Source organism: Tribolium madens, unplaced genomic scaffold (genome assembly GCF_015345945.1).
Source record: "Tribolium madens isolate multiple individuals breed KSU strain unplaced genomic scaffold, Tmad_KSU_1.1 Scaffold_19;HRSCAF=116;Tcas5.2_LG9, whole genome shotgun sequence".
Taxonomy (NCBI): Eukaryota; Metazoa; Arthropoda; class Insecta; order Coleoptera; family Tenebrionidae; genus Tribolium; species Tribolium madens.
The window spans coordinates 5,812,073-5,824,702 of NW_025400983.1; the positions used below are offsets into that span (position 1 = coordinate 5,812,073).

At 32.0% G+C, this 12,630-nt stretch overlaps 3 protein-coding genes across 6 annotated transcripts; 1 reads left to right on the forward strand and 2 right to left on the reverse strand.

The window, feature by feature from the left end:
• Nucleotides 1–4,520: 4,520 nt before the first annotated feature.
• On the reverse strand, nt 4,521–5,368 carry LOC123015484. Its single transcript, XM_044415232.1, has 3 exons — nt 5,290–5,368; nt 5,032–5,234; nt 4,521–4,957 (listed from the first exon to the last, which is right to left on the reverse strand). Exons 1-3 carry the CDS (start codon nt 5,351–5,353, stop codon nt 4,682–4,684), a joined length of 543 nt encoding a protein of 180 aa, XP_044271167.1. The 5' UTR covers nt 5,354–5,368; the 3' UTR covers nt 4,521–4,681.
• A 1,466-nt stretch (nt 5,369–6,834) lies between these two features.
• On the forward strand, nt 6,835–11,708 carry LOC123015882. 4 transcript variants are annotated; one of them, XM_044415922.1, is made up of 5 exons: nt 6,835–7,168; nt 7,227–7,487; nt 9,691–9,915; nt 9,995–10,060; nt 10,984–11,708. In XM_044415922.1, the coding sequence occupies exons 1-5, from the start codon at nt 7,099–7,101 to the stop codon at nt 11,265–11,267; spliced, it is 906 nt and encodes a 301-aa protein (XP_044271857.1). In that variant the 5' UTR covers nt 6,835–7,098; the 3' UTR covers nt 11,268–11,708. The 4 variants fall into 4 exon arrangements, with proteins under 4 accessions (XP_044271857.1, XP_044271858.1, XP_044271859.1 ...); XM_044415923.1 differs by having other exon boundaries at nt 6,847–7,168; nt 7,260–7,487; XM_044415924.1 differs by lacking the exon at nt 9,995–10,060 and having other exon boundaries at nt 6,856–7,168.
• On the reverse strand, nt 11,706–12,542 carry LOC123015884 (60S ribosomal protein L27). The gene is made up of 3 exons (XM_044415927.1): nt 12,398–12,542; nt 11,977–12,201; nt 11,706–11,931 (listed from the first exon to the last, which is right to left on the reverse strand). The coding sequence occupies exons 2-3, from the start codon at nt 12,193–12,195 to the stop codon at nt 11,743–11,745; spliced, it is 408 nt and encodes a 135-aa protein (XP_044271862.1). The 5' UTR covers nt 12,196–12,201; nt 12,398–12,542; the 3' UTR covers nt 11,706–11,742.
• Between the last annotated feature and the right edge of the window lie 88 nt (nt 12,543–12,630).

Sequence of the window (12,630 nt, forward strand, 5' to 3'; positions counted from 1 at the left end):
GTGAATGGTCATTTTCACTTTCAGTTTGTGTGGAAAATTTCCAACCCAGATTCCCAGCCAACGTGTTGCCAACTGTAGAGTATTTATTAATCGTCGCCTACTCTAATTATTTTTTTTTTTGATCCCACGGTACAAGATAAATGAACCGAACCATCCACGAATGGATTTTAGAAAACTTTACTTATTCCCAAAACTGCATATAAAAATTTTCCTGATCTAATCGCTGATTTATTTGTTTTGCTTAGATACTTGTCACAAGTATTATCAATTTTTTTATGTATCGTCAACGATGACACGGCAGAGATTCTTAAACAAATTTAAAATTATTAACGGAAGTGAGATTATTTCTTTTTTTCACGTGAAAGCGTCAATCGAATGATAAGAAAAGTGTTTTCTACAAAACGTGACATAAAAGATTTCAAGATACAGTCGCGTGCTTTATATTTTAGTCGTCAATGTTATTTTTTGACAAACTTATTTTTATATAATTTGAAATTTGTGCCATAATTTTATCAATAATAGAAAGTCAATCGACGTTTAAACTATTTTTGACTTTTTAAGATAGAAAAATCAATCACAAAGAAAATTGCGCAATTTCGGACCTAAAAGAATTTTTTTTGTAACATTGACGACCAAAATTTTGCACGTGCAAAATGCATTAAATGTAACTTTATTTTTTTAATTATATTTATTAAATTTGACCACATTTGTCAATAAAAAAAGTAAAGTCAAAATTGTGTTTGCGATAATAATTTTTATTCTTCGACACTGTCAAAATTTTCGGTTTTTCTCTAGTGTAAGGAAGTTTTGACAACTGTTTGGCATTTCTCAATACAAAACGTCAAATTATTTTTAACAGATTTAAAGCAAGTTTAAGCCTTGTTGACTCTAATTCGAAAAATAAAATGTTGTATTCCACTCGTTTAAAAATCCACTCGGTCAAATAGAGAGTCCGATTTACACTCAAACTCGTCGAATAACTGATATGTTTTGAATTTTAACTATACTAACATAGTTAATTATTGTCGAGGGGTAAACCGCAACCCAAATTTTGTACAACAGATTTTCCCTTTGGCTTTGATTTCCTCATGATTTTCCCTGCTTTTCCTTGCTTCCCCCTGGTTACTCCTGTTTTCCTTATGATTCCCTCAGATTTCCCCAATTTTGTAGACTGATTTTCTCTGCGGTTTACCCCTTAATTATTATGTTTAAAAATATTTACACATTATTTTATCTTTTAACAATTTTTGCCATGTTTAGAAGTTTGGAGATTAATGCACAAGAAAAATAAGGAGTTAGAATAGAAAAAGTTCGTTTTGAAAATCCTTTTGTAGAATATATTAAGGCCGACGCAAAAATAAATATTTTTAGTTGAGTAAAAAAACTTTATAGCGTAGGTAAACGCTTTTCAAAACTTTTAGCTTATGGCAGTGAAACCAATTTAGAAAAAAAATTAAGTTATTGGATCACATATACAAAATATTTTTGAAAATTTCCAAAACAAGTTCCTAGAGCCTTGCTGCTATACACTAAAAATTTGGTACAATATCATCCAACATCAAAAATATACAGGGTGATTTTTAAATGAACCGACAAAATTTTATCCTTGGTAGTATTAAATGAGAACATTCTTTGTTTAACCGTTCTCCAAATAAAATATTTTCGAGGTAAAGCATACGCCACTGATATGTTCGTAAATAGTATTAGTATAGGTAGTGGAAACCATGGTATTAATTTGGTGAAAATGTACTTAATCATCGCAACAATTCATAAACGCCCGGATCAAGGGGATGCTGCCCCTAACAAATATAAACGTTAAAAGGGTACAAATTATCTCCATTTCCTTGAGAAGCTCTGATAAAATTTTGTCGATCTATTTAAGAATCACCCTGTATTTAATGCTCAATCGTTTACGCTATCATTTTTTTACTCAACTAGAAATATTTATTTTGCGCCGGTCCCAAGACTTGGGACACCTTGTATACAAGATAAATGAAAAGAACCGAACCATCCATGAGTGCTTTTTAGAACAATTTAATTATTTCTGCATATTTTATAAAAAATGCATATAAGAATTTTCCTTATCTAATCATTGAGTTATTCGTTTTGCTTAGATACTTGTTACAAGTATACACACTACATCTTTAATCTCGTCAACGATGACACAGCAGGGATTCTCTGAATACTTACCTAAACGAATTTAAGTTTATTAACAGCGAACGGAAGTGAGATTGTCCTTTTTTCTTTATACAATAATAATAATATTTACAATAATATCGAGCGATCAAGATAATTTGTAATCGAGTCAACCTTGGATTCGAAAACGTATGTCTGCAAAATGTCAAGTAAAATGACAAGTCGAAAAGTAACATGCAGTTAGACATACGTTCTCAGATGCAAAGGTGACTCGATTACAAATTACCTTGATCGCTCGATATATATTTTCTTTACAGTAATATATATAATAATAATTAGATATGTATTTTATACAAAGCATGTTACAAATTTTTTTAAATATGTGTTAATATGTAGGTAATAAATACGAATATTAAACCTTCAATGACGTCAAATTAGTCCAGAGACCACAGCTCATTAATATTTATTTATTTCAGAAAAATTACCATTAGAACATTTTTTTGAACTTATATAGAGTTATTCATAAATATGAAGCAATATTTGAACCTCAAAAATGACCTATAAAATGATGTTAATTTATTGAAAGATTTTTAGAAATTGTTTCCCTAAAACCGTGCGTGAAACTGAATCTGAAAAAGAAAGATGGCGCAAACCCGGAGCAGTTATCTATCTATCCATATGAAAATAATATTAAAATAATCAGCATTTACTAAAGTCTGTTTTTTTTAAATGGAAATGCCAAACAGTTTTAACGTTAGCATCACTAGTATAATCCATTTCATTGAAATTGGCATAACAGTAGGCCATGATTGTGTAAACCGCGCTTTAAATGTGAAAAAGGCTTTACATATTAAGGAACTAAATTTGTCACTATAAAAAGTGAGGTTAAGATAGTTAAAATTTTATTTTTAAAGAACCCTTTTTCAGAAGTTTTCAGAGAGAGTTTTTTCGATAAAAAGACGTTTTATTCACACCGGAGATGAAACACAATTTGTTTTCCGTGTAATTTGCATCCGAAAGGGGTTTGGATTTTGTCATTAAAAATGTAGGACAAAATTTTGAATTCTTAAACAATGGTAAAGTTGTTGCGATCGGAGGGGAAAAAAGAAATCTGTACAAAATGGAGCTTCGCGTACTGCAGCCTGAAAAATCGTGTTTTGCCCAGGATAAAGTAATTTGGCTTAATTCAAATTGGTATAGTTGATTCCATTAACCTAAAATTCCTAAAACAGGAATAACAAAAAGAAGTTCATTATGTTTTCAAACATACCTTAGCGAGTACTTTAAATCTGAAGAGAACTAGTTTTAATTAAAATTTGAAAAAGTAGTGGGAATAACGAAAACACTGAAAAAACGAATACAAATGTCAGTCATGTCAGTTCAATAAACAATGTAGGTAAGTAATCAAAGAAAAACAAAAACCCCATCAGCTGTTATAACAGGAACATGTGCAACGCTACAAACTTAAATACGAAATTCCATAGCCACCTATTATGCCAATTTAAATGAAATCTACTTTAAATTCATTCATGGCAATTTTAATAAAGGAAGTTGGCAGTTCCGGTTTTTTGAATTAATTTGAAAACAATGTAATTAAACGTCAACACAAGAAAATTGAAAGATGAAACACCAAAAAAGAAACAAATTCGGTACACTACCAGTTTTTCGAAATTTGGAAACAAATAGTTCGCAAGTAGGAAGTTAGAAAAAGGGCCCGTTAAAATGTAGACGCAATTTGTAATGCAGGTTTGCTAAACATTCTCAATTTTTAGCAAGAATTTGACAAGAATACAAAATAAACATGAATGAGAAAGAACCTCGGAAAGAACGCAATTAAGTTAGTGTCTTGTGTATGTTTTTGAGGAACGAGTTGAAAAAGTAACAATTTTGAAACTAAAGCTGAAGAGGAATTTATAAAATGCATCAACTTTGAGCTCATTTCAATAAATTACATAAAATTTATTGGCAATCATCATAATACCCTCTTGTAACTTTTGCTAAATAACTTTTTTCTGTATATACATACATCCTTTTTCTTCAAAGTTTTTGTAGCAAGAATCTCATTTTTGTCCACAACATTGTACTTACTTGCGGTGTGTTTCTGTCAAAATTATTAGCACTGAATTCTGTCTTTAGACCTTAGGTAATGATGTCTGTCCTCAGGTATTCAATTATAGCGCTTTCAAAAAGCAAACAGGCACACAAGATTCATAAAAGTCAAAATCATCTCAATTGGAACACATAACCATAATTTTTTTACAAAATTTATAGGGACAAAAACAAAGAGCAAACAAAATTTGTGGCTATGGAGACAAGATGCTACCAATTTTTTCACCAAAATTTTGACTTGGTAATTTCCATTTAAAAAAAAAACAGACTTTACGTAGGTACTGAAGTGTTTACTTTATTTAAAAGATTATACTAAACAAAACACTACAGAGTAAAAGTTCCTATTTAAGTAAGAGCATATACACGTAATACATATTTTAATCATACCACCCATTGGTTATTTTTTGCCGTTATCAGCTGATGTACTATACCTAGTTTAATTTTTCTTGTACAAAAGTATTTCGAAAGTGGTCGCAGTACTCTCTTTTAGATTGTCACTAAAGTAAAACTGAGGATCTTTTTCAAAGATAGGAATTTTGCCAATTTTATTTTGTGCTTTGTTTTTTCCAATGTGTAATATACCATGGGCATCGGAATCTTTCTTTCCATATTCATGTCCACCAATTACAGCATCTCGATTAACAAGTAATGAGTGAACACTAGTAGAATTTGTCGAGGCCCAATATAAGTTTTGTTCAGGACCACAAAGTATCTACAAAAACATTATTGTTAGAGAAATAGACACCAGCAGAAAATCATATCGTGTTTTGTTAGTTACATACTTACTTTTATAACTTCTGCTGTTTTCACTGCTTCTCCTGACATAGGAACATATACTTCTTGTATTCCAGCAAAAATTTCAGTGACTATGATTCCACGATCTTTTATGTAAGCTTGTCCAATATAAATGTTTATACCTTCACTATTTTGGCCTCCAACTATAGCATCTACGGGCACTTCACCATCAGTATATTCTCGCCAATAGTAATCTAGATCGTAACAAAACAATAAGTGGACTTTTAAATATACTTGTTTTACGTTTACCATCTTGAAAACATAAACAGTTACCGAAGAGAAAGATGAACAACAAATGTGTAAGCTGTAACATTTTGAACGGGTAGAAAATGTATGACTGACAGCATATCGTAATTTGCTTTGATATTTATACAGTGCTTTAACAAAAATAGATGCCAAAGTTACCCAGTTATCTTGAAAAATGCAGCAACTTAAGTGCTTTTAAATTTATTAATTAAATTTTCAAAACAATATTATCTTGTAAAATCTAAAGTTTTCTTTTGTTTGCTTTTTTATAATTTAATTTATCAAATTTAGTCATCTTGGATAATATAGCAACTTGAATGCTTACTTACTTTCAAAACAATAGTACCTATTTATAAAATCGAAGTTTTTGTGTGTTTTTACAAAACAATTTACATGTACATCAAATGGAAATAAAAGGGCTTTATAACCTTCAGGTAATTTACTGGCTGTTTAAATATGTACGGGGTGCTGCATTTTGGATGTCCGAATAGGAAATCTCCGAAACTAAGATGTTTAGCCAAAAACGAGTGATACATTCTGGATCTCATTTTTTGAGAAAATAATATTGGTTAAAACCGCATCCCCGCTATCGTCTTTTGTTTCCTTCTTACAGACAAAAGTTGACAATTTAGCGAAATCTAAAAAGGTAGAAGGTACGGAAGACATTATACGGGCACTTTTTGACGTATAAATTAATAATGTAATAAGCATTTTTTAGTTATTTGTTTAGCCGTAATAAGATAAAGTTGTATTTTTTTAAATGGGAATCATATGTGGCTATGACATTTTTAAAAAGCTTGTTTTTTTCTTAATTAAAAATATATACAGAGCTTTCATTTCAAAGGCAGCCAGTCTCAATAACTTTTGACATTGAGTAAATGTCTTTTAAAGCAAAAACAACTCGATTAGGATCACGAGGGAGAAGTTCAAAACCAACATTTGTTACATTTTAAGTTTCATCCCCTAGTCGCTAGCCACCCCTACTTTGAAATTTTTAATGGCCCTACTTTTTAAAACATTTTCGAAAAGGGAAAAATGATCGTATTTAAATGAAAAAGAAAATTTTTTTTTGTTGATTCGTTTTTCAGTTAGGGGTGATTAAATTTTTGAAATTTTTAGTCCTAGTAGCACTAAGCAACAATTTTTTTTTAATGTGATTGATCTATTGACACATGTAGCAGGGTACATTTAACATCCCTTATTACAAATTTGATAAGAAAAATTCTCCATCACGTACAGATTTTAAGTTACAGGAAAATAGTTTTCTCAAATTTTATCGTAAAAATTGTTTATTTCAAATGGAAAATAATTAAGTAAATTTATTAAAACAGAATATTGTTTATCGTCTTGTATAATAAATAACTGTTAAAATTGACTTTTTGGTTATCCCTCTATTGAGGGACATATTGTTTGCAAGAAAAAAAATGGCCCGCAGACTAATGAAAGTATTGATGGGGCCACTCCGGTCCTGTCCATTCTCCTGTGAATTCTCCTCCGACTGTACCCACAACACGCTTCGAGTGAATTCACACTCACTCTCCACCAATCAGCTCGTCTGAAATTCCCCCGAGTGTACTCGATAGTGAAGCGAGTGAGTATTTCCAATCTGATCAGCTGATTTTGACATTCGTGACATCATCAAAACTCCACCACCGGCGAATTTTCCTCCCCGAAGCGACCTGCGCACTTCCTCTACTTTCAGACAAAAGCTCCCTCAACAATGACCAAGAAAATAAGCGAAAATCAAGCTATGGTAATTCCGGTGTTCCGGTGCAATGTGATTACCCGTCATTAAAAACAGACAGTGGCAAGATGTCGGGTGGTCCACGGGCCAGGACTTCGCCGCTGAGGGCCACCGTGCCCTTGTCGTGCGTCACAAAAGGTAAAAAGCGGCCGCTTATCGCCGGACAAAAACTCCTGCATTTCTTCTTATCGGTCAGTTTGTGCGATGGATAAGAACGGAACGGTTGCAGGTGGAAAGGACTCCAAGGGGGCTGCCATTCGAAGGACGGCGTCTTTGGACGCGATACACAGGCGGTTGGTAGCGAGAGACAGGCCTGTCCCCGTTCCAGCCCCCGTTCAAACCGACAGGGCTAGCAGTTTAGACTCGTTGCAGGCCTTGGTAGACGCGGTGGAAGACAAGGGGGCCAAAGTGGGGCCGAAGACGAGGAGGGACGACAAGGGGGCACAGAGTAGGAGCCGTAAGTGTAAAAAAACGTGTTTCAACCACGTGCTGTAAAAATTTCATTAACGTATGTCTTGCCTAAATTGTTTAATAAAATGTCAAATTATTTAAAATATACCATCGAGGGTCGGTGGTACAATATGATTATGATACCAAAAAAGTTGTCGGCTGATATTTAGTTCCTCGTAGAAAGAATTGATTTTATTCAATATTTAAGGCAAGACAAATGTTCAAAAACTGCTAAATCTGATAGATAACTGACACGTATTGAAGTTGCTATTCAAAACATACGTTCAAAAAAATTTCAAAGCATTCTTGACCACGTTTTTGTATGGATTCTTTGCAATTTATCATAATCAAAATGATTAATAAAAATGAATTTTTATGTAAAATATGTGTCTATTTAGACTTTTCCGGATAATTGAGGTTCTACAGTATTTATACTTTCGCAAAAAATAATTTGTGAAAGATAAAGTACCGTGAGATCAAAAATTATCTTGGTCTAGGTTGGTCATGGAATAGAAAACGACTGTCGTTGCTTATATCATCCTTTTGAAATAATTCTGTCAATGTTTGACTCACTGACAACGTCGATGACATAATCTACGACAATTATTTTAAAATCCATGACCTCTTTTGACCAAGTTAATTTTTGATCTCACGGTATTATTGAAATGTTCAAGTTTTTAGTAATTGCTTTGCATTTCTGTATTTTTTGTGATAATGAAATTTTTTTCGTCAAGAATTGAACTATATTTAGATAGTTACAAAAACATAACAAAAAAATTCTTGGTTTCATTCTTTTTTCCTACGCTGTAGGTATAGTGTGATTACACCCCACATTTTTTTAATAAAACAATGCCTAAAACAGTATTATACAGGGTGCGCCAGAACTCGCGCCCCAGAGAAAATTTTCAAGTAAGGTGAGATACCAGGATTCTATCTGTCAAAAAATTTTGACATTTATTTTTTGACATTTGACATTTTTTTATATCTATTTAATGATGCTAATGATCTTGTATATGTTTTTTTTACAATTATTTAGTAAAGGGACAAAAATTTTGCCAATGTTCCTGGTATCTTACCTTATATGGCATTTTTCTCTGGGGCGCGAGTTCTGGCGCACCCTCTATAAATCATAATCATGACAACCAATTTATTGTTTTAATATTTGAGATCGATGTCCATAAATGTGAAAAAAAAAACAAGAGAAAACAAACAAAACCTTTTGGAAGCGTTTTCGTCAGAAGTAATTAAACAGAAGATCTTCGAATTTGGATAAAAACTAAGACATAAGCAAATCAAATGAAGATAATGTCTAAACTAACATTTGATTTTTTTTTATTTAAACTAAAATTTGTTTTTTTTTCTTTCCTTCTTATGTATGTTAAAATTGATTTTTTAACTGCTCTAAATGTATCTCTCTTCTCTTTGATGGATAATTAAGACTTCGTTTATAATCATTTTAAGGCTGAAGAGGAACAGATTTTAGTTTGTTTCTAAAGCGATAGATGGCGTGAAATTTATATTTCTTTTCCTTTTGACTATTCACATTAGTTAGAAATGGAAAAGTTTTGTACACTAAATATTATTTGAAAACTTGCCAAAGGAATATCTATTTTTTTTTTTTAATTAAACCCGGTATAATGCAAAATCTTTTGGAAAAAACAAGATGACGAATCACAATTTTTCATTAAACAGAAATATGCTTTTATTTTTGAAATTCATAAGTTACAATTTGAGACGAGTCATAATATTTTATGATAGTACATATAACGTTTATTTTTGAGGATATGTTAAATTTTTTACGCAGTAATCTCAATTGAAGCTAAAAAAAAAATAAAATACATAAGTTTTACTCGAACTACTTAGGAATTTTAATTATGTGTGATTATCCACAATTTGTTGGTACTACTATTATTATAAATAAAGTGGATGTACGCTTGATTAATATGAATATGTAAATAAAAGAAGCAACGTCGCATTAACCGCGAAATCCTCTATATATGGCCACTAAAAATAGTGGAAAGCTGATCATCGGATTTAAAATTATCGATGAGAGAATGGCTTTCAGCTCAACCGGAAATGATCTCTTGCCTTTGTGATTGAAATTCCGCTTACCTTTACTACATAAATTTGTATGTACGTAATTTGTTTTGAAATGATAAAAAAATCGTTTATTTTTTCATTATGTTATTTAATTTTTTTATACTCATTAGTTCCTTCTCCGATTGCGAAAAGTTCAGTGGTTGTTCCTCCGAAATCGTCGCGAAATTCCGAAGAAGGTCTGAATCAAGAACTCGAACTTTATGCCAATGCGGAGACCTTCGAATGTGATAGATTACAAGAACCGATACCTGAAGGACGAAAAGCCCCCGTAGCCGAACTGATAAGGGAAGGACCATATTCGAGAATATATCAACCAACCAATCAGAATTCATCAGGTCTGTCACTTTTTCTTTTTTATTAATTGTAAAGTTCAATAGTAATAAAATTGCGCTAATTTTAATTATTGTATGCAAGATTCGCCATTGAGGGACTCTGTATCGCCGGTTCCAAGTTTTTTGGACACGCCGCATAGCGAAACAGGTTAAATGTCAATTGCGTTTTGCATGAATAGTAGGAACACTAGAAAGTCTTCTTTTGATTTTTTTTTTGAATTTCAAAATTGAAAATAAAAGTTTTTAATCCATAATTACAGATTTGGTATAATTGCCCTAAATTAAATTTGAAGTAATTTTAATAACAGAAATGTTGACTGAGAAAGTCACATTCTGTAATTAAATATAAGTTTTGTGAAACTACAAAAACTAAATAACAAACAAAAATTAAGATCAAAACTTCAAATTCTTGTAGTCAGTACACTTGCTTATGTAAAATTTGATTGTTTAATTCTTTGTAGAATACCAGCAATAGTTATTATTTTTTAGATTTTTTTTTAGAAAAATGATTTTCTTTACACTTATTAGATTAGAAGATATTATGCCCAAAATTTATTGCTAGAATTTCGTTACATCACAATTAATATACAGGGCTCTTTTTAGGAATTATACTGTAATGCCGTCTATTTAAAAAATGTAAATGGTAGGCAATCAGTTAAACAACTTTTTTTTTAATTTGCAAGTAATTTATTAGATAAAAAAATCATTAAACCTTAATAAACCGTACAAATTAATTATTAAGGAATTTATTTAGACTTTTAAGTTAATATTTTTGATAATGCATCCAGTAGGTAGGCAACCAGTTATATACCAGCACAATTTAATTGTTGAAAAAAAATCAATATTACCATTTTTTAAATATTTATAAGTAATTTATTATAATAGATTACTAAAATTTAGTAAATCGTCTAAACTAATTATTGAGGAGTTAAGATTAAGTTGACACTTGATTGCATTTTTAGAAAAGAGCCCTGTATATTTATACCCACAAGTAAAATTATTTCTTTCCGTTAAATGTTAAGCCACCTGTGCGTAATTATGCATTTTTAACACGCTTATATTTTGTGCCAGAAGACAGTCAAGGTTCGAGTCCGGACCAAGAACGCATCCTGTCAGGTTCTTCGCCCCAAATCAACCGTTTTTCGTCGAGTGCGCCCCCTGACGGATGCGAATGCGTGCTATCGAAATCAGTACCTATATTACGACCGATACCTCGGGAAGTCGTCACGTCGCATCCCAACACCTCATTCACGCTCAAACCAAGTTCACATTCGGCTTTCGAGAGTCTGCAACAAACATCCAAAGACACCTCCGACAGAGATTCACCAAAAGTGCCCGACCAAGAGGACCCATAGATGTTCGATCAGAGTTTCAGATCGTTGAAGTTGACGAGACTGTTAAGACAGTCTGAAAGTAATTTTTATGTTTTTATAGTTAAGTCTGCTCTTGGTAGAATCTCGCTTTTTAAGTTTGTCTCAAACAAAGGCTGTGGAGATGAAGGATTGTGTAATTTTAAGTGTTTTGCCAAATTGCATTATTTTGAAAATAAAATTGTTTAGAATTTAAACGACTGAGTAATTTTAATTGGGACGATCTGAAATTCAGTTCACAGCAATGACACATTCCAGAGTGAACTGTTTAATAAAACGCTGTGATTCTTTTTATAATGGCAGAAATGATTTGATCAAAGTTGTTTTTATGTAGAAATTTTCTAACCTAGAATTGATTGTTACCTTCTTGTTATTTAAAGCATTCTCGTGTATGTACAAACATATCTAATAAACAGACCGACAGCACTTTTTGTGGTTTTATTCTGAATAAAAATTATAATTAGAAACGTAATTTTTGGAAGAACCACTTGTTCTTTCCTGACTTGTATCTTTCTTCAAATTTAACACGCGTTTGGAATCTGACCTTCTTCCTCTTCATTGGATCTTTCAAATCCTTGGGGGTGATTTTCACGTCGTTGGTCAAATCAACTGAATAACGTGTGGGCATCAAGTGATTGTAATTCAAAACCTACAAGCTATATTGTATTTTTGACGATTTATAGACAAAGTTTACCTTAACGAAAGGCTTGATTTTGGACCTTTTGTGAATTTTCCCTTTCCCCATGCGTTTATGGACTTTCCTTGGGTACCTGTCAATACCAGCAACGATGGCATGTCCATACTGCTTATCCCCAGCCCCTTCATCGTTATTTTTTATAACGATAGCTTTACGTCCTGCGTATCGGCCAGCGAGGACCAACACGACTTTACCTTGTTTCATAATCTTACCCATTTTGCTCTAAAAACACAATTAAAGAGAACTATAACATAACCTCAAACATAACAATTCTTGCAAAACACACAAATGGCAAAAAAATGACAAAAATTCAACTATTAGCTGCTTAATTACCACTTTTATTAAATAATTACACCAAACAGCATTCAAAAACTTGACCGATGGTTGGAATAAATGAGAAATAAACAAATAAACTTACGTGCTTTCCGACAACACAGAATAGAAGAACTAGTGACGTTTGTTTTGTCACTAAATTCTGAGATGGTTAATCCCGCGCGCGCGCAATTCAAATTTTAAATTGTTGTCAATTCTCATGCGAACCTGTAAACTGGTGAAATCTGGTTTTGTTTGGTCCATTTTTGCATTTCTTAAATAAATGCGATCTTGAGATGTCCTAGTGGTGGCAAAAAACTGGTGAATGTTTTGTTGCCA